This window comes from Myotis daubentonii, chromosome 15, assembly GCF_963259705.1.
Source record: "Myotis daubentonii chromosome 15, mMyoDau2.1, whole genome shotgun sequence".
NCBI lineage: Eukaryota > Metazoa > Chordata > Mammalia > Chiroptera > Vespertilionidae > Myotis > Myotis daubentonii.
This window is the reverse complement of record NC_081854.1, coordinates 47145882-47167908: the sequence shown is the minus strand read 5'-3', so window position 1 is coordinate 47167908 and position 22027 is coordinate 47145882. Positions and strand designations below refer to the sequence as shown.

At 50.2% G+C, this 22027-nt stretch overlaps 1 protein-coding gene and 1 pseudogene across 1 annotated transcript in view; both read left to right on the top strand.

Moving 5' to 3' along the window:
- Window positions 1-2686: 2686 nt before the first annotated feature.
- The window catches only part of BEAN1 (brain expressed associated with NEDD4 1), a 31161-nt gene continuing 11820 nt past the window's right edge, over window positions 2687-22027 (top strand). The window contains exons 1-2 of the mRNA XM_059667857.1: window positions 2687-2794; window positions 17282-17356. Coding sequence (XP_059523840.1) covers window positions 17332-17356 — 25 coding nt within the window. The 5' untranslated portion in view covers window positions 2687-2794; window positions 17282-17331. The remainder of the gene's footprint in view (window positions 2795-17281; window positions 17357-22027) is intronic.
- On the top strand, window positions 9591-11018 carry LOC132216393 (zinc finger CCHC-type and RNA-binding motif-containing protein 1-like; annotated as a pseudogene).

Sequence of the window (22027 nt, the reverse complement as noted above, 5' to 3'; positions counted from 1 at the left end):
GACACCCCATTTGCACTTGCCAGAAGCCCATTCACAGTCAAAGTTGAAGATGTTCCTGAGACAGCACAAGAGTTCATTGAACTTATTAACAACGATGCAGCGAGAACCGATTTCTCTACAATGCCAGTTACAAAATTCTGGATCAAGTGTTTGCAGTCATAACCTGTTCTGTCTGAGACTGTGTTGCGCCTTCTTCTTCCAGTTCCAACAACATATCTTTGTGAAACAGGGTTTTCCAGCTTGTTGGTTATCAAGTCTAAATACAGAAGTAGACTTGTTGTGGAAGATGATCTTCGTTGTGCTCTTGCAAAGACTGCCCCGAGAATTTCTGATCTGGTGAGAAAGAAGCAATCTCAACCTTCGCACTGACGTTGGCTTTTTTGCATACTGTCGCAAAATGTAGCGATGTGGTTTCCTGTTGTTATATTAAGACTGTTACCCATGCTACACCATGCTTCAAGACAAAATTTCTTTTATTTGTAATTAGAAATAAATATTTCACAATATATAATTACATACTGTTCTTGAGATTAATCACTATGCTTTACTTATGTTCAATTTGTAACAATGAAAATACATCCTGCATATCAGATATCTACATTACGATACATAACAGTAGCAAAATTACAGTTATGAAGTAGCAACGAAAACAATTTTATGGTTGGGGTCACCACCACATGAGGAACTGTATGAAAGGGTCGCGGCGTTAGGAAGGTGGAGAACCATTGGTCTAGGGCCTCAGCGGGTGAGGACACGTCCAAGCCTCCTTCAGTAACTGTTCATTCTGGACTCTGCCTCCTGCCCTGCTTCCGCCATCCCTCCCGGACTGTGGAAGGGGGTGGGTCTCAGGCTGGGGAACTCCAGCTCCATCTGGGGCTCTCATAGGGGCATGTGTGCTAGCGATGGGGCCAGAATAAAGGGAAACATCTCTCAGAGTCTTAAATAAGGGAACCTGAGAGGTCCTTTGTCCAACCCTATGCATTTATTTTATGGATGAACAAATAAAGGACTAGTGGGGTGAGGGGGCACGGTATGGGCCAGGGCTAGAGAGCTAGGATTGGAGGTTCTAGGACCCCCAGCCAGGGCTGTGCCCATTGCCCAACCCCACTAAAGGTGATTTGATGTCCCTGAGCAGACACCTGTTGATCTGTGGTTGTTGAGTGGTTTCACCTGTAAGCTGTCCCCTTTGGCAACTGTTCGTACACGCAGAACCACGGAGGAGCCCCAAGACAGAAAATCTACCTCTGTAAGCGGAGTCTTGGAAGAGAGAGATCAAAGAAAGAAGCAGGCCACTCCAATCTGGGAACTAAGAGTTGATTAAGGGAAACTTACATCCGAGGTGTGTTGGGGATTGCAAGACCAAATGATGTGCCAGCCCCTTCGCAGGTGGCAAAGAATTGTAGGGCAGTGGTTGGCAAACTCATTAGTCAACAGAGCCAAATATCAACAGTACAACGATTGAAATTTCTTTTGAGAGCCAAAGTTTTTAAACTTAAACTATACAGGTAGGTACATTGTTATTAACTTAATTAGGGTACTCCTAAGGCAGTGATGGCGAACCTTTTCAGCATTTTGAAAAACCCTAACTTAACTCTGGTGCCGTGTCACATGTAGAAATTTTTTGATATTTGCAACCATAGTAAAACAAAGATTTATATTTTTGAGATTTGTTTTATATATTTAAATGCCATTTAACAAAGAAAAATCAACCAAAAAAATGAGTTCGTGTGTCACCACTGACATGCGTGTCATATGTTTGCCATCACTGTCCTAAGGCTTAGGAAGAGCCACACTCAAGGGGCCAAAGAGCCGCATGTGGCTCGCGAGCCGCAACTTGCCGACCATGGGTATAGGGTAAAGGGGTACTAGCACCTGAATGCTACCAGGTACGGGAAATTACTCTACCTGTTTCAGGAACCAGCACATTGCAGGAAGCAAGGGAAGGGGTGCTGATTTATGTCAAAATGAAGATCAATTACAGTCAGCCAATCTCTAAGGGAGATCTGCAGAATGCAACCTAAATTCTGGCAGAGTGCAGCTTGTCCCCACCTCACTCTGCCCTGGCCCCACCCTACAATTATAAATTGTACCTCATCTGATCATTTCCCATGCCTGGAGAAGCTCATGTCAACTCATCATGTGATACTCAATTTGTACAATAAATTATGAACTCAAAAAAAAAAGAATATAATAGCAAGAGGTAACCTTCTTGAAAGGTCTGATGATGGATGTTTTAAATAGATATCCCGCCCACAGGCCCGGTCATCCTGATGCCCTCCTCCTTCCCTCCTCCACCCTTTAGTATCATTTGTCTACCTTTCTCTGCACAGATCTGTATGTTTGCCCTCTGCTCCCTGCAGTCTGTATGTCATTCTCTACACACGTCTGTCTGTCCACACACGTCTGTCTGGCTCACTAGCCTCCCGCCTCTCTTGGCCTCCCCAAAACGCCCTGTGGGTGGGTGAGGCTGGCGAGGCGCATAGCCACTTGGGGAGCTTGGCCGGGGGGGGGGGGGGGGGCGGCCTGCGGGCGAGATTGCGGCAAGACTGGGCCAAACAGGGAAGCCCACGCGGCCTCCAGTGGGGAACACCTCCAGCAACTGGTCCACTCTGTCTGGCCCCGCCTCTCTCCCGCCTGTCCCGCCCCTGCACGCCGAGCTGGCCTTAGGAGCCCTGAGCCCAGCGACGCCACAGCGCAGAAGCCTCTGCGCGCGGGAACCAGAGCAGGAAGGAGCCAGAGCGGGAATCCGAGCTGAAGCCCGCGCGCACCAGGAGCCAAGGAAGCAGCCGAGCGAGTAAGGAGCCTGGGGCGGCGCTGCGCAGAGGGGTCCCGGTCCCTTCCTCCCTCCCCCGTGTTCTGCGTGTTCTGCCGCAGCCCCGCGCCCCTACAAACACCTGGGGTAGTTCAGCGCTAGGAGGGCGGGCACAAGGTCTAAGCGGAGCCCAAGCGCGCCCCGAACGCGATCCCCGAGGATCCCAGACTCCTGGCCGGTGCCCCCGTGCACCCGGACCCGCGCGAGTCCACGCTGGTCCTGAGCACGCCATCGGGCCGCGGGAAAGGGGTCTGCCAGGTTCTTGCCCGAGTCCCAGACGGACATCCGCCCCGCGTTCGGAACATAATAGTTTCCCTGGCCCCTTGCCGTTGGTTTGGAGGATCCGTTAACATCCTACCAAGAAGGGGGAACCAGGGTGCACTTGGGGTCGGGCTAGAAGGGAAAAGGGGGTCTGGGCTTTGTGTGGAGTTGGAAGCTAGAACCCACTCCCCACCCTCGAGCCAGGAAGTTTAACCCTCCAACGACGTGCGGGTCACCCAGGCCATGCCCCGGCCTCTGTGCCTGCCGCCTCCGCTGGTGTATCTCGGTACGAAGGGTAGGAGAGGGGGCGTACGCGCGGCACCTTCTCCCGCTCTGGCTGCGCAAAGCCAAACCACGGAGCTGCTCCCCGACCGCCCTCAGGAGCTGAGTAATGCCCACCCCTCCCCCAAGAAGGGGGAACTAGGGTGCACTTGGGGTCGGGCTGGAAGAGAAACGGGGGTCTGGGCTTTGTGTGGAGTTGGAAGCTAGAACCCACTCCCCACCCTTGAGCCAGGAAGTGTAACCCTCCGACGACGTGCGGGTCACTCCCCACCCTTGGGTAAGGGGCAGAGAGGTAACGCTCTGCTCTCGGCCTCGGGAAGGGAGACACTCAAACCTGGAGAGCTTCTGGAACTGGACTACATCATGTGATTCTGGGCAGGAGGTTTATTTACCTCTCGTGCCTGAGTTGCCTCTGGAAAATGGGAACAATATTACCACCTCCCAGTGAAGTTATGAGAACTAAAGGAATATATAGATTTCCCCGCGACCTGATGACGGCCCTCTGATTTAGGTAGTATAACTGTCCCCACTTTACAGATACAGATACTGAGCTTAGAAAGGTTAAGGGCTATCTGACTTGGCGGCTATATTTAAAACAGCCCTGGCTGGTTTGGCTCAGTGGATAGAACATTGGCCGGCGGACTGAAGGGTCCCGGGGTTCGATTCCAGTCAAGGGCGCATGCCTGGGTTTGGGGCTCATCCCCAGTAGGGGGGTGCTGGAGGCAGCCGATCAATGGTTCTCTCTCATCATTGATGTTTCTATCTCTCTCCTCTCCCTTCCTCTCTGAAATCAATAAAATATATATATATATACTTTTAAAAAGAGCTGATTTAAAAATATATATTTAAAACCACTTTGACTCATAATTGAAGAGTTTGTACATATCTTAGATGATATGTAGTTAATTACATGACTGCAGTTGAGTGGGCATCATTGACGAGGCGTCTTCCACAGCTCTCGCCTTGCAGTGAGCTCCCCCCCCCCGCCCCCCGCCCCGCCAATACAAAACCCAGGCTGTCGCTGTCGCTGCCGCACATGCACACGCCGCGGGCGGGGTCGGCGGGGCGTGGGCGGTCTGCCCGGGCTTGCTCGCGCGCGCCGGCAGGCAGGCGCGCACCAGGCTTGCGCACCGGGCTTGCGCACCACCGGGATCGGCGGGCGGGGTCAGCGGGCACGGTTGGGTGCGCACCGGGCTTGCGCACCGCCGGGATCGGCGGGCGGGGTCAGCGGGCACGGTCGGGTGCGCACCGGGCTTGCGCACCGGGATGGGCGGGTTGGGTCGGCGGGCGCGGGCAGTCCGCCCAGGCTTGCGCACCTCCGGGATCGGCGGGCTGGACCGGCGGGCGCAGGCGGGTGTGCACTGGGCTTGCGCACCCGGATTGGGTGGGCCGGGTCGGTAGGCGCGGGTGGGGTCAGCGGGTGCGGGCGGAGTCGGCGGACTCTGGTGAGTCCGCCCAGGCTTGGTGGGTCCGCCGGGGCGTGGCGGCGAAGGCGAAGGCGAAAGCGAAGACGGCCTCAGCGCCCTGCGCCATCAATCACTCATACTGACCACAGGAAACCATACATACACGGGTTCTCGGTGCCGCCTGTCCCGGAAGCCCCTTCCCCCTCTTTCCCACACCCCACAGTCTGGGCCTTCATCTCAGAATCAGAGGACGCTGTGGGAAGAAAGAGGGGGCCTCTAGGTACACACGGATTTTTGGAAAGCATAGATCCCAGACCCTTAGAGAGTCCAAGTGCATTTCTGGCTTGAAGTCACACTTCCCCAAGCAGTCTACACACCAAGTTTCCCTACCAGGCCTGGGAGATGATATCTCCCCCGGATTCCCCCTGCCAAAAAGCCGTGGCTGAAAGGTCCGGCGCCCTCTTAAAGGGCCGACGCACATTCCCTGTGGAGCTAGCCAGCTTGGGCTCCAGCAGAGATAGTGTGAAATGGACTGGATCTGTGAGAGCAGAATCCAGGACAGGGGGTTCTGGGGTTAGAGCTCAGAAGGCAGACACCCCAAGTTTCCTGGGCTGAGTCATTCGCTCACAGCCGAAGACATCTTACACACACACACACACACACACACACACACACACAGACATTTGCCATGCCTGGGGGCAGTGTACCCACCCTGTTGGAAACACCTTGCCCTGAGGCCCCTTGAGAGATTAAAAGTAACAATTAGCCTGCAGGCAGAAGCTATCACCCTACACTGTTGAAAAAAACCTTGGGACACCAGAGGATGATTGGGGGGGGGGGGGGGGGGGATTCAAGTCAGAATCCTATCAGTATGTAAGCAGAAGCCATCTCTGGAGGCTTAAAGTTTTTGCCTGATCTAATTAGTCAGAAACAGCATTTAACACTGTCCTGCACTGGAGATTGAGAGGCATAGAAGATCTAATACACAGTCACAAACCAGAGAGCCAAAATGAGGAGAAAACAAATACCCAAATGAAAGAATTAGAGAATTCTCCAGATGAAGAGATAAATGAAGCAGAGATAAGAAATGTATTTGAAATGGAATTCAGTGTAATGATGATAAAGATGCTCCAACAGCATGAAAAAGGATATAGTAACTATGAAAAACGGAACAATCTGAAATAAAGAATGCCACAACACAAATAAAGAACACATTGGAAGGAATACACAGCAAATTAGGGGAAGTTGAGGATCAAATCAGTGAATTAGAAGACAGAGTTAAAAATATCATTCAATCAGAGAACCAGCTGGGGGGGGGGGGCTCACCCCACCCCATGTCCTTACCCCCCCCCACTGTCCGCATCCATAGGTGTAAGATTTTTTTCCAATCTCTTCCCGCACCCCCTTCCTCTGAAAATTGTCAGTCCACTCCCTTTCTATGCCCCTGATTCTATTATATTCACCAGTTTATTCTGTTCATCAGATTTTTTTATTCACTTGATTTTTAGATTCACTTGTTGATAGATATGTATTTGTTGTCACTTTGTTGTTCATAATTTTTATCTTTACCTTTTTCTTCCTCTTCTTAGAGAATACCCTTCAGCATTTCATATAATACCGGTTTGGTGGTGATGAACTCCTTTAGTTTTTCCTTATCTGTGAAGCTCTTTATCTGACCTTCAATTCTGAATGATAGCTTTGCTGGGTAGAGTAATCTTGGTTGTAGGTTCTTGCTATTCATCACTTTGTATATTTCTTGCCACTCCCATCTGACCTGCATGGTTTCTGTTGAGAAATCAGCTGAGTCGTATGGGTACTCCCTTGTAGGTAACTAACTGTTTTTCTCTTGCTGCTTTTAAGATTCTCTCTTTGTCTTTTGCCCTTGGCATTTTAATTATGATGTGTCTTGGTGTGGTCCTCTTTAGATTCCTCTTGTTTGGGGTTCTCTGCACTTCCTAGACTTGTAAGTCTATTTCTTGCACCAGGTAGGGGAAGTTTTCTGTCATGATTTCTTCAAATAGGTTTTCAATATCTTGCTCTCTCTCTTCTTCTGGCACCCCCATAATTCGGATGTTGGTACACTTGAAGCTGTCCCAGAGGTTCCTTACACTATCTTCATATTTTTGGATACTTTTTTCTTTTTGCTTTTCCGGTTGGGTGTTTTTTGCTTCTTTGCATTTCAAATCTTTGACTTGATTCTTGTGATCCTCTAGTCTGCTGTTGGATCTCTGCATATTATTCTTTATTTCAGTCGGTGGATGCTTAATTTCTGATTGGTCCTTTTTCATATCCTTGAGGGTCTCACTAAATTTCTTGGAGGTTTCTAGAAGATTCTTGAGTAACCTTATAATCATGGTTTTGAACTCTATATCCAGTATTTTTCTTTCCTCCATTTCTTTCATTTTTGACTTGTTTCTTTGTCTCTGTATTTTGGCTGCTTCCCTGTGTTTGTTTCTATGTACCAGGTAGCTGCTAAGACTCCTTGAGTTGATAGAGTAGCCTTGTGTGGTTGGTGTCCTATAGGGCCCAGTGGCTCAGCCTCCCCAGTCACCTGAGGTGGACGCTCTTGGTGCACCCCTTCGTGGGCTGTTTGCACAGTCTTGTGGTTAACTCTTGATTGCTGTTGGTATCACTGGGAGGAATTGACCTCCAGGCCAATTGGCTGTGATGATCAGCTGTGTCTATACTGGACGATCTGTTGCGCAGGAGACACCCTTATGGGGCAAGTCTTGCTTCGGTAGGGCTTTGGTGCTCACTGAGTCTGCGCCTTGAGTGTGTCTCTTATGGATGTGAAGGGTTGTGGTATGGTCTCACTCTGACCACTGGGTACACTGGCTCTTGGATCTCCAAAGAGGTGCAAGATCAGCTGCTGTCTAGGGCCGTCCAGCAGGAGCTACAGAGACATCTGCAGATCTTCCACTTTGTTTGGGGTTTGGAAGTGCCCAGATGAGGCCCAGCTGTGAAGCAAGGCCACTGCTGCTGCCAGGCAGTGGGCCTTCTTTTTGAATCTCTGGGACTCCCTGTGGGAGTGCACTGACCTCCAGAGGGCAGCTCCTGCATTGAGCATCTGCTTCCTGGTGGTCAGTGCGCATCATAGCAACCAGTCATTCCAGGTCATTCTGCCATTAGGGTCAACTTGCATATTGCCCTTTTATTATATAGGACTAGAGGCCCGGTGCATGAAATTCAGGCACCAGGTTGGGGGGGGGTGTCCCTCAGCCCAGCCTGCACCCTTTCCAATCTGGGACCCCTCTCACAATCCAGGACTGCTGGCTCCCAACCGTTCGCCTGCCTGCCTGCCTGATTGCCCCTAACCGCTTCTGCCTGCCAGCCTGGTCACCCCCAACCACTCCCCTGCCAGCCTGATCGATGCCTAACTGCTCCCCTGCCATCCCAATTGTCCCTAACTGCCCTCCCCTGCAGGCCTGGTTCCTCCCTGACTGCCCTCCCCTGCAGGCCTGGTCCCCCCACCCCCACCCCCGCCAGCTGCCCTCCCCTGCTGGCCATCTTGTGGCACCATCTTTTTTTTTTAGAGAATACTTTATTAGTTTCTGTAATTAAACCCATGTAGATTAAGACCTTACATATTTAATACAGTGTGTTACCCCTGTACAAATGGAAAAAAATTATGTTTAACATTTCTAGACCAATATGGCTGTTACTTTCTGTACAATGCCAACCCAACACAGTACAATTGGGATAGTTTTTCCAAAGTTGACAGCACAGCTAAAGTTTCCAAAAATTCAAATTATATATATGTATATATATTTATTTATTTATATAAAAAGACCAATAGCAGTATGTTACGCATCAATAGCAGCAACAGCTTTTCCAGGTTCTGCAGTCATCTGAACAAAATTATAGACATCCAGCACACTCCAATAAAAAAAAAAAAAAAAAAGTAAAAAACAAATCTCCAGAAATCAGCAAAGTTCTGTCACTGTTATGGTACCTGGCACCATTTTTTTTAAGCTTCTCCATCATCATCTGGAAAGAAAACATTCTAGGATAACATCATTAAAAACAGCTCTGATAAAGCACGGTCATTACTCTGTATCGTAAAGCAGGTACAGGTATTTTACATTCACAGAGGTATGATACTGTACTGCCCTACGTCTATAATACTGGAGATACAATTAAAAAGGCATTGTTTGAGACTTGATTCTGTTTTCCCAGCAGAGGCCCCAAGGGTGGGACGGCAGCTGTGGGAAGACGCACCTTCTCCGACAGGTTTTCCTCTCATTAGTGGCACAGTTCTAGGTACGGACTGCTCTTCACGAATATCACCTAAAAACCGTTTCAGAAAGACCAAAACGAACAAACAAAAACAATAATCCCCCTCCACACACCTCATTGGATTCATATAAAGATGACCAAGGGGAGGCAGGCAAGACCCGCCCCAACCAATACTCACCGAACCCGCTGTGTGAGCGGTCAGCGCTCCGCAGGAGAGAAGCCCGGCAACACTTCACAGCTGGGGCCACCCCAAAGCACGGCATCAATTCAAAAAGCAGCAGCCGGGCACTGCCCACCGGGCATGGTCAGGGTGCTGACACCACTATTTCACCACTATTGCGCGCTCATCCCGGAAGAAGGGAGATCAGTTACTATACTTTGTGTTCAACTCAATTACCATGTTATAAAAGCAATTACCAAGGCAGACGCAGGCTCCTCACTTGTGGCACCATCTTGTGTCCACATGAGGGCGGCCATCTTTGACCACATGGGGAGGCCATCTGTGTGGGAGGGATGGTCAATTTGCATATTACCTCTTTATTAGATAGGAGGATAGTACTGGAAATCCTAGCCACGGCACCCACACAAGAAGAAATAAAAGGCATTCAAACTGGAAAGAAGCAAGTAAAATTCTCATTATTTGCAAATGACAAGATATTGTACATAGAAAATCCTAAAGACTCCACCAAAAAGCTACTGGATATAATAAATGAATTTGGCAATGTAGCTAAATCAACACCCAGAAAATGATGGCTCTTTTATACACCAATAAAAGAATTCTTGAAAGCGCCCGCCTCCGGGCCCGCGCCGGTGTCTAAAGTGAGCAGGGAAGAGGCTTTGTAGGCGCTGCCTTCTCGTCTGCGGCACCAGACCCTTCCCAGCCCCTGCAGTGCCGAGGCCACTGCAAGGGGCAAGGAGTTGTAGGGGTTGAACCCTCCCAGAGCCAAGGGCTTGCGCTCTTCCGATCGCCCAGGCCCGCCCCACTTGAAGAAATGAGTGGTGGATTGGCCCCAAGTAAAAGTACAGTGTATGTTATCCAACTTGCCCTTTTCCCTGACCAACAATGACTTATACCAGATATTTTCCAAGTATGGCAACGTTGTAAAGGTTACTATAATTAAAGATACCAGGAAGAGTAAAGGTGTTGCATTTATTTTTAAAAAATATATTTTATTGATTTTTTTTACAGAGAGGAAGGGAGAGGGATAGAGTGAGAAACATCGATGACAGAGAAACATCGGTCAGCTGCCTCCTGCACACCTCCTACTGGGGATGTGCCCGCAACCCAGGTACATGCCCTTGACCGGAATTGAACCCGGGACCCTTCAGTCCGCAGGCCGATGCTGTATCCACTGAGCCAAACTGGTTAGGGCTATTTTATTTTTGGATAAAGAATCTGCACAAAACTGTACCAGGACAATAAACAACAAACAGTTATTTGGTAGAGTGATAAAAGCAAGCATTGCTATTGACAATGGAAGAGCAGCTGAGTTCATCCAAAGACGAAACTACTTTGAAAAATCTAAGTGTTGGGAATGTGGGGAAAGTGGACACTTAAGTTATGCCTGTCCTAAAAATATGCTTGGAGAACCTCCAGAGAAGAAAGAGAAAAAGAAAAAAAAAGAAAATTCCTGAACCAGAAGAAGAAACTGAAGACGTAGAAGAAAGTGAAGATGAAGGAGGAGATCCTGCTCCTGACAGCCTCAGTCAGGCCATCGCTTTCCAGCAAGCCAAAACTGAAGAACAAAAAAAGTGGAAACCCAGTTCAGGGGGTCCTCAACTTCTGATGATTCAAGACACCCAAGGATAAAGAAAAGCACATTATTTCAGTGATGAGGAAGAACTTAGAGATTTAAATTATATTATGTAAATATTTTTAAAAATTTTTTTAATCTTAGAGTACCAAGTTCAGTTGGGACTAAAGATTGTTTTTAGAATTTGATCATAAAAATACTTAATGCCAAGTAATTTTTTACTATAAAATAGTTCACCCTCACCAGATAGATGAGTTGGTTGCAGTGGTCGGCAAACTGCGGCTCACGAGCCACATGCGCCTCTTTGGCCCCTTGAGTGTGGCTCTTCCACAAAATAGCGACTTCTGCGCATAGGCCACAAAGTTTCAATCACACTGTATGTGCACGCCCGCACGTGGTACTTTGTGGAAGAGCCACACTCAAGGGGCCAAAGAGCCACATGTGGCTCGCGAGCCGCAGTTTGCCGATCACTGGGTTAGAGGGTCATCCCAATACACCAAAGCTGCGGGTTCAGTCCCCAATCAGGGCACATATAAGATTCAATCAATATGTGCATAAAAAAGTGGAACAACAGCCCGGCCAGCATGGCTCAGTGGTTGAGCGTCGACCTAGGAACCAAGGAGGTCACGGCATGATTCCAGGTCAGGACACATGCCCAGGATACAGGCTCAGTCCCCAGGGTGAGGCTTGCAAGAGGCAGCCAATCAATGATTCTCTCTCATCATTGATATTTATTTCTCTCTTCCTTTCTCTCTAAAATCAATAAATATTTTTTAAATTACTATAAAATAGTTATTGAAAAGAAATGTTAAAGTATGCTTCTATCTTGCCTTAGCAGAGTATTAATAATAAAGATTTGTTAATAACCATTAACCTTGAAAACAGTATATTTGAATAAAAAAGAAAACAATATATAATAATGCTATTGTCATCCCAAGAAATAAGGTATATATTAAAAAGATTTGTTTGAGGGTTCATTAAAAAAATTTATTAGCCTTGATTAGTTTACATGAGGACTTTTAAAATAAATTTCACCAGCAAGAAAAAAAAACTTCATAAAGACTGTGGGAAAAGTTGAATGATTTACTGTTATTAAATATTTTTAAATTTTTCAAGACAAAAATAAAGAATTCTCAGAAAGAGAAACTAAGCAAACAATCCCATTTACCATGACAACAAAAGAATTAAGATACTGGTGGCGGCCCTGCCTGCGAACTGAAGGGTCCCGGGTTCGATTCCGGTCAAGGGCAGGTACCTGGGTTGCGGGCACATCCCCGGTGGGGAGTGTGCAGGAGGCGGCTGATCGATGTTTCTCTCTCATCGATGTTTCTAACTCTCTATCCCTCTCCCTTCCTCTCTGTAAAAAATCAATAAAATATATTTTTTTAAAAAGATACTGGCAACGGCATGGACGCAGCCTGAGGGAGCTGCCGCGGGGGCCGGAGCGCAGGGCGGGCGGCAGCGGGGACATCCATGAGGGGCAGGTCAAGATCCTGCCGCCGGGCCAGAGCGGCGAGTCCACCTTCCTCAAGCAGATGCGCATCATCCACGGCCACGAGTTCGACCAGAAGGGCTGCTCCAGTTCCGCGACACCATCTCCGACAACATCAAGGTCCTCGTTGACGCGCTGGGCATCCCGCGGCAGCACTCGGAGAACAAGAAGCATGGCATGTTCTCATGCCTTCGAGAACAAGGCCACCTTCCGGCGGTACATGCGGCCCTGCGCGCCCTCTGGGGGCACTCGGGCATCCGGGGGGCCATCAGCCGCAGGAGCGCGTTCCAGCTGGGTGCGTCGGGGAAGTACTTCCCGGACAATCTTCCCCCACTTCACCACCGCCCATCTACACGGAGAAACCCGCTCCGTGTTGCACGCCGTCAGGGACACGAATATCAGGTTGCGGTGAGGGCGCGCCTGGCCCCGCCCACCGGCCCCGCCCTCCTGGGGAGGGGGCGCCAGAAGCGCGCGTGCGCGTGCCTGTGCGTGTGCGTGCGCGTGCGCGTGCGCTTGTACAAGCCTGCAGCAAGCTGCAGAATCCTGGGAGGGTATACTACTGAGACTCCGGCGGCGCGGCGGCGGCAGCTGGTGTGACTCCGACAGTTTTCCACAGAAACGCCATTGCCTTCCGACAGCGTCACCTAGCGGTGTGTGCGCCTGCGTGTCCAGGTGTGTGAACGTGTGCATGTGCGCGCAGGTGCGAGCGCGTTCTCTAATGGCCTGTCCGGCTCTCCCTCCAGTGGTTCTCAACCTTCTGACCCTGTAAATACAGTTCCTCATGCTGTGACCCAACCATAAAATTATTTTCATTGCTACTTCATAACTGTCATGTTGCTACTGTGATGAATCGTCATGTAAATATCTGATATGCAGGATGGTCTTAGGCGACCCCTGTGAAAGGGTCGTTCGACCGCCAAAGGGGTTGCGACCCACAGGTTGAGAACCGCTGGGACCTGCAGGTCTTCCCTGCCACGAACCCAGAGCCGGGAGTGTGTAGGCGGCCCAGTGCGCAGACGCAGGCCAGTGCCGCCCCGGATCGCATGGACAGGGCATGTCCCTTCGGTGGCTGGTGCTCATACCCTGCCCTGCCCTGCCCTGCCATTCCCTCCCCCTCCCCTCTTCCCCCTCCTTCCCCGCAAAGACACACCCGCCGCCTTGCAGGTGACTGTTTGGCGCCCGGGCTTCCCGTGGGCTGGCTTCTGGGAGCTGCCGGGTTAGCACAGCCCGTGTCCGTGTCCAGCACGGCGGCCCGTGCGCCGCAGACACTGACCTTCAGGAAGCCCCGACCCCGCACCCACCTGGGTCCTGCAGGCCGCCGCCACCCCAGTGCCGCTTACAGCCACTGCCCTCCTCAGGCCGCCCTCCGTCCGGGCCCTACCCAGGTCTCTGCCTCTGCAGTTCCACCCAACACTGTACTCCCAGCTCGGGGTGCGGGCGCTGCGGGAGGGACAGCTGCTCGCGGGCCCACTGGAGGCCCGCCCCGCTGGGGCCACGCTGCACGGCGCATTGCATTCCACGGCCCGGCCGCTGCGGGTCACTCCGCGGCTATTCCCGGAGGGGAGGGCTCGCGTGGCACTTGAGAGAAGGAAGAAGGGCTTCCCGGTCGGGAGCTGGCACGGGAATGCACTGGCCCCGTCACGTCCCGGGCCCTGGTCCTAAGGCCGCCCTGGGCCCCTCCTGAGTCCCTTGGCACCTCCCTCGGCTCCAGGTCAGCAGGCCCGGCCCCGAGGGAAGGGAGCACGCCTGCTCCTGAGTCACCTCCGTGCCGGTCCTCGGTGTGCGCTGAGGTCGGACTCTGGTCAGAAAGCAGCTGCCATGCGGGTGCTGACCCCTGCGGCTCTCGGCGAGCTGAGGCTGTGGCCCAGGACCGGCCCACGTGTGGCCCGGAGGGGAGGAGCGCAGCGCAGCTCAGGCAGGCGGTTCTGAGGTCAGGATCGCCTTTGGGGGCTGGGGCGGGGGGGGGGGGGGGCGCCGGGTCTCAGGGTTGTGAGGAGCAGGCTGGTCCGCTCAGAGCGGGGAAACGGGGCTCAGGAGAGGCAGCTGGGGCCCGGCAGGCCCGCTGGGGGCCCTGAGCGCGGATGGCTGGAGGCCAGGACCCGACCAGCTGTTGGGGGGGCTCACCCCTGTGGGCTTCTCGCTGAGCCCCGCGTCCGTGGCCGGTGGAGGAGGGCGGCCTAGGCGCTGCTCTACGTCCTGGGAGGCGCCCTAACCGGAGAAGTTACTATTTGTGAGGCTGAACTACACATTTACAACTTTCTACACGTAGACTAGTCCTTGTCTCTCAAGCCTCAGCTTTTGTAATTTTTTGTCTTCATGTCACTGGTCACCCTGGATTATTGTCTTTTCTATTGAGATGTTGGAGGAGCAGTAGATAGTGGTGTCTCATCTAGTAAAATGTAACAATAGACTTTCTCAAATGAGGGAAAAAAATTAAGATACCTAGGAATAAACTTAACCAAGGAGACAAAAGACCTGTACTTAGAAAACTACAGGACATTAAAAAAAAGATAGAAGAAGATATAAACAAGTGGAAGAATATACCGTGTTCATGCACTGGTAAAAGCCAACATCATTAAAATGTCCATACTACCCAAGGCAATCTATAGATTCAATACAATCCCTATTAAAATACCAATGGCATATTTCACAGATCTAGAACAAAGACTCCAAAAAAGACCCTGAATAGCTGCAACAATTTTGAGAAAGAAAAACAAAGTTGGAGGAATTATAATACCAAATTTCAAGTTATATTAGAAAGCCACCATAATCAAAACAGCCTGGTACTGGCACAAGAATAGGCATATAGATCAATGGAACAGAACAGAGACCCCAGAAATCCACCCAAGCCATTATGCTCAATTAATATTTGACAAAGGAGGCAAGAGCATACAATGGAGCAGGGGTCCTCAAACTACGGCCCACGGGCCACATGCGGCCCGCCGGGTGATTTTGCCGGCGCTGCCTCTCCTGCTTAGCAGCCGACTCGTCCCGGGCCCGCAGTGCGCATGTGTGGAATGTCTGAGGGGCAGTGAACTGGCCCCCTGTTTAAAAAGTTTGAGGACCTCTGCAATGGAGTCAAGAGAGTCTCTTCAATAAATGGTGTTGGGAAAATTGGACAGATACATGCACAAGAAAATGAAACTAGGCCACCAACTTATACCACATACAAGAATAAACTCAAAATGAATAAAAGACTTAAATATAAGTCATGAAACCATAAAAATCCTAGAAGAAACCATAGGCAGCAAAATCTCAGACACCTCTAGTAGCAATATGTTTACAGATACATCTCCTAAGGCAAAGGAAACTAAGGAGAAAATAAACAAATGGCACGACATCAAAATACAAGGCTTCTGCACAGCAAAAGAAACCATCAACAAAAGGAAAAGAGAGCCCACTGTATCAGAGAACATATTTGGCAATGATACACTGATAAAGGGTAAATATCCAAAATATACAAGGAACTCATACAACTTAACAAAAGGAAGACAAAGAATCCAATATAAAAATGGACAAAGGACCTAAACAGACACTTCTCCAAAGAGAACATACAGATGGCCAAGAGACATATGAAAAAATGCTCAAAGTCATGAATCATCTGAGAGATGAAAATCAAAATTACAGTGAGGTACCATCTCACACCTGTCAGAATGGCTACCATCAACAAATCAACAAATGACAAGTGCTGGCGAGGATGTAGAGAAAACGGAACCCTAGTACACTGCTGGTGGGAATGCAGACTGGTGCAACCATTATGGAAACCAGTATGGCGTTTCCTCAAAAAATTAAATATAGATCTGCCATTTGACCCACTGATCCCACTTCTAGGAATATATCCTAAGAAACCCGAAGCACCAATCAGAAAGAATGTATGCACCCCTATCCTATGTTCATAGCAGCACAATTTACAATAGCCAAGATCTGGAAACAGCCCAGGTGCCCATCAGCAGAGGAGTGGATAAAAAAAGCTGTGGTAGCCCTAACTGGTTTGGCTCAGTGGATAAAGTGTCGGCCTGCGGACTGAAAGGTCCCAGGTTCGATTCTGGTCAAGGGCATGTACCTTGGTTGCAGGCACATCCCCAGTAGGGGCTGTGCAGGAGGCAGCTGATCGATGTTTCTCTCTCATCAATGTTTCTAACTCTCTATCCCTCTCCCTTCCTCTCTGTAAAAAATCAATAAAATATATATATTTTTTAAAAGCTGTGGTACATTTATACCATGGAATACTATACAGCAGTTAAAAAAATACCCTTTAAGATCACATGGAGGGACCTGGAGAATATCATACTAAGTGAAATAAGTCAGTCAGCGAAAGACAAGTATCATATGATTGCACTCATATGTGGAATCTAAGTAACAAAATAAACAGATGAACGGAGTGGATCCAGAGGCATGGAACAGAGTGGGGAATCTCAGAGGGAAGGTGGGGGAGGGTGGGTGGGAGGTAATCAACCAATGATCTTGAATGCATAACCCATGGACACAGACAACAGGGTGCTGAAGGCCTGGGGCAGGGGGGTGGATTGGGTCTGGCTGGGGGGAGTCAATGGGGAGGTAAAGGGGACATATGTAATACTTTCAACAATAAAGAATTTTTAAAAAATAATATTAAAAAATGTTTTAAATTAAATTTTTAAAAACAAGGACATTGGGCCGGTCTTTAAGGGTCCTTCTAGTCCCAACAGCTATAAGATGCCCAGGATGCCATGGCCTGTTGCAGTTGACTGAGGCCGTGGGATCTCGCAGATTCATGAGTCAGGAGAACTCCATGACATCTATTCCCAATCAAGGATCCACCCAGGAGAGATATCCACCCACCATGGAGACCCCAGCACAAATTTGCCCTATCCCTGCTCTAGCACCCCATACTCTGCAGCGCAGAGCTCCCCCAGCCCCCAGGCAGAATGGGCACTTGCTCTCAAAGTCACCATCCTCTCCCCTGAGGCTGACAGCCCAGGGAACATGAGCACACAGCCTGTAAGGTCGGTGGGTGCTGTGCGGGCACCCCGTCATCTCTCTGTTTCTGTCTCTGCAGGTGAAGAGTCAGAGCTGTGTGGGCGGATTCTTTCACCCTTCTGCTCCAAGATGGCTTTCAGAGAATTCTGCCCCAGTAAGTTTCCTTCTGCATCCTTCTGTGGCTCATGGACAGGCGAGGGCAGACCTCGGAGTCAGGGTTACAGAGAACAGCCCTAGAATGTTTGGCCAGAGAGCTCCAGGGGTGGATGTGGTATGATGGGTGCAGGGAGGGTAACACATAAGACCCCTGATGTCTGCAAGAGACATCTCATTTTTGTCAATTTGTCTGTATCATTACTTCCCAAAGTGTGGATCGGGGCTCTTCTGAGAAATATTAATGAGGTTACTTTAAAAAATTTTCCACGGCTGTCTGGCCAATGTTGCTCAGTGGTTGAGCATCAACCTATGAACCAGAAGGTCACAGTTTGATTCCCAGTTGGGGCACATGCCCAGGTTATATGCTCAATCGCCAGTGTAGGGCGTGCAGGAGGCCGCCGATCAGTGGTTCTCTCTCATCATTGATGTTTCTATCTCTCCCTCCCTCTTCCTTCTCCAAAATCAATAAAAATCTATATATAGATAAAAGCTTAAGCGACAGGCTAACCATTCAACTGTTCAACCAATAGCTATGACATGCACTGACCACCAGGAGGCAGATGCTCAATTCACAGGCATGGAAACATGGAACAGACTGATGAATCTCAGAGGGAAGAGGGAAGGAGGGAAGGCAAGAAGAGATTAACGAAAGATCTTATATGCATACTAGAGGCTCGGTGCACTGATTCATGCGGGGATCAGGCAGAAACCAGCAGTCTGACATCCCCTGAGGGGTCCTGGATTGCAAGAGAGTGAAGGCCAGGCCAAGGGACCCCACCGGTGCACGAATCCATGCATCAGGCCCCTAGTAAATATATATAAAATGCTGGGTGGCACAAGAAGGTTTTGCTATTGTAGGACTTTTCAGAGCCTTTAAGTCAGCGGTTCTCAACCTGTGGGTCGCGACCCCTTTGGCAATCGAACAACCCTTTCACAGGGGTCGCCTAAGACCATCCTGCATATCAGATATTTACATTACGATTCATCACAGTAGCAACATGACAGTTATGAAGTAGCAATGAAAATAATTTTATGGTTGGGTCACAACATGAGGAACTGTATTTAAAGGGCCAGAGGGTTGAGAACCACTGCTTTAAGTGGTGATGTGTGCTGTAAGGCTTCCATAAGAATGAGAAAGCCCAGTGGTCTTCCCAAATTTAATTGACCTCAAGGAACATCTTACCGGACTGGGGCTGCACAGAACACACTCCTCTGCGTTCACTGTCCTAAGGAAACCCTCCCTGGTGCATCCCCACTGGGAGGCCTCATCTCCTAATTCATCTAATGAAGCACGCCCTCCCGTCCCTTCTCCTGGATGAGTTGGGACTGGGAGTCTGTGTGGAATCAGGGACCCTAGCTTAGCCCCATTTATCTACTTGTCATTGTTCCTCTCCCAGGTTCATCCCCACTCACCACTGTCTGTTCAAATTTCTACCATTCGTTACATGTCACGCTTCTTGGGGTTGCGGTCTTTCTTCCAAATGGTTGAAACCCTAATTATTAAATCTTTGAACATCAAGGGGCTGTAGCAGTAGGGGGCAGGGGAAGCTGGCATAGCCTGTCTGGGTGGGATCACCAGGCATGCCCCAGGGGGATAAGGTGGCAGTGGGGTCACTGCAAAGAGTGGTGCTTGGGGAGGTAGGGGTGCCCAGTCTGGCTGCTGGCCACCAGGGGCACCCAAGGAGGGCTCAGGTCAAGAGCAAAGATCGTTGCTAATACACAGTACAGACTCAACACATTATTGTGTCTGTTGTCACGGCGGCTGTGGTACATTATCAGGAAATCAAAGTCCAAGCCCCATGCCAGGTGGAAAGGCTGCCATTCAGGGGCACGGCTTGAGGGGGTCATGTCCTCGCCCCTATGAGCCACTGGGAGTGGAGATGGGCAGAGTGTGGAGGGCTTTCCAGAGCCTTCTGGGGTCAAGCCAGGCCCTTGAGAGCCCTGCCCGTCTACACTAGCAGAGGCCTCGACAGCCCTCTGCGTGCCCGCTTCTGGAGGACTCCAAGGCTGTGGTGACACTCCTTGGAGGTGAGGGTGAGCCCAGGTGGGCAGAGCCCTGGGCCCTGCACCCCCCATTGCTTCAGCCAGAGCAGTTCTGCTCCCATCTGCCTGCAGGTGGGGGTCCACTCAGATTTCATCTGCAGCAGGTCCCAGGCCAGCACCTGGGGGGCTTTGGGACCATCCCTTCCTCCGTCATCTCTCTCAGTTTCTGCCCAACTCTTCCACATGGTCTAATCCAACTCCTTCCCTTTTCTCCGAACGTGTATACGAAGTGCTCACGGTGCACCCTTTCGGCTCCCCCACCCAGCGCCTCACTGATTTCTGTGTCACCCGGTTCCTCCCAGCATGTCCAGTTCTCAGCTGCCTGTGACCCTGCTGTCACTCCAACTCTGTCGATGACCCTGAACCCCAGGGCTCTCCTCTGGCCGTCTGGGCTCGACCATCCACTCATGGTCTCCTTGATGGGGGCGGGTGGGTCTTCCTGCACCTGCCCCCAGGGCTCCAACCTGGCCCCTAGCCTTCTCACTCACTCCAGACCTCCTCATCCTCACTACTGTAAGCGGCAGCTTCCACCGCCCTCTCCCACCCCAGCTTCTGCCTGAGCTTCTGGTCCCTTCCTTGGCCTGTCTCCCCTGGGAAGCCCCCACCCCCACACCTCAAGCTCAGCCTGCCCCAAACGGAAGTCTTTGTCTTCCCCTCCAAGCCACTGTTGCTTGAGTTTGCTGTCCTGGTTTAGGACACCAGACAGTTCAGTCTCTCGGGCCAGAAATCTGGGGGTGACCCTCAATTCTCCTCCAACACACCCAGCTCTGCCAACTGCCCAAGGAAATCCTGGGGTTTCCAAATTGGGTCTACAGGTTGGCATTTCTAACTTCGCCCCAATCCGGGCCCTTTCTTCAGACCCAACTTGGAAATCACTGCTTCAGTAAGTGCTTATTGAACAACCGACAAGTGAATGAATCAAGATGCAGCCGACGCCCTCGCACATTTCTGGAATGGATGCAGAGCATCCTGGCTGATGCGGGCTCTTTAACGCCTCCCTCCCAGACCTAGACCTGCTCTGGGAATTTAGACACCAAACTGGGAATTGCTTTAACTTTCTTAGCTCACAAATGATCTTGCTCAGTACATGTCAAGATACCAAGATTTCCCATTTAAACCTGGAAGACTTAGGGTAGGGCTCTTCGAGTGTCCACAGCCCTACCCCCTGCCCATTGGGAGAGGCAAAAGGAAAAGTCCCTAGAAGGAAAAACAAGCACCAAAGATTAGGGTCAGAGCTCAGGAAGTCGGGGGTAAGAGAGGGGAAGCTCCTAGGCTGCCCACAGGCTGGCAGCAGTCACAGCCTGGCAGAGCACGTGGGTGGGCTTGGGTCTCCCTCAGAGTCCGTGTGATGAGAGAGACAGATCTTGGGCTCAAGTACAACCTGGCACTGACACCGGCTGTGTAATCTGAAGCAAGCTACCTAACATCCAGAAACCTCAATGTGCTCATCTGTGCAGTGGAAACAGTCATGCCAGCCTTTTCGTTTGATGCCAAGGTTTGACCTACCACAGAGACTGGAGCTTGCTGCCAGGCACTGCGAGGCCACATTTGACAGGTTCTCAGCAGTGCCAGCCTTCTGCCAGACCTCACCACGGGCACAGGATGGGATAACTTCATAAAACAGGTTCTCCCTGCCTTGGAGATTAGATAGAAGAGGTCACCTGCTGGCCCTCTGGGATTTGCCCTGGGACTCTACCCCAGCATCACAGATGCGGAAACTCAGATGCAGAATGGGACTGACCAGGTCACACAACACGTTGTGGCCAACACTCTGAAGCGCCCAGCCTGATGCCACATAAAATGCTCTTTCCACATGGAGCCCACAGTTCTAGGGGAAGATGCAGAGAAGGAGCAGCCCCCCTTTGAAATGAAAACTGTTAACCCGAGAAGAAAGATTGTCATAACCGGCCCCCCTCAGCCTCCCTTGGAGGCAGTGGACAGTCAGACCGACAAACCTTTCCCCTCCTGCCTGCTACACTCTTACCCCCGCCGGGTCCCAAGACACCGGGACGCTCTGAACATCTGCAGTGAGAACCGAGTTCCTTTTCTGGGGATTCTCTAGAGTTGTTTTGTTTGTTTGTTTAGTAGAAATACCAGCTCACAAGAGTCAATAGTTAAATATTCAGGAGTTTCCTGAGCTGTTGTTAAACCATTGGTAGCATGAAATCCACCATGACGGGAGATTTACACCAGGGGTATTGACAAACACTACAAATCAGGGATTTCTCTTCCTTCTTTTCTGAAAGGTGCACAAGTCATCGGTGTACTGAACAAACTAAACTCACAGCTTCCTTGCTCAACATCACATTATGAGATTCACCCATACCACTGAGCATAACTGTGGACCATTTATTCTCATCGCCATATAGTATTCCATTGTGTGAGTATACCACAAATCACGTATCCATTCTACTTTAATGGGCGTTTGAATAGTCTTCAGTTTGGGGCTGTGAATGGGTAGTGCTGCTGTAAGTGTTCTAGTACAGTGCTGTCCAGTAGAGCTTTCTAGGAGGATGAAAATGTTCTACGTCTTCACTGTCCAATATGATAGCCCCCAGCCAGCATGTGTAGCTACTGCGCACTTGATATGTGGCTAGTGCAACTGAATTTTAAATTTCATTTTCTT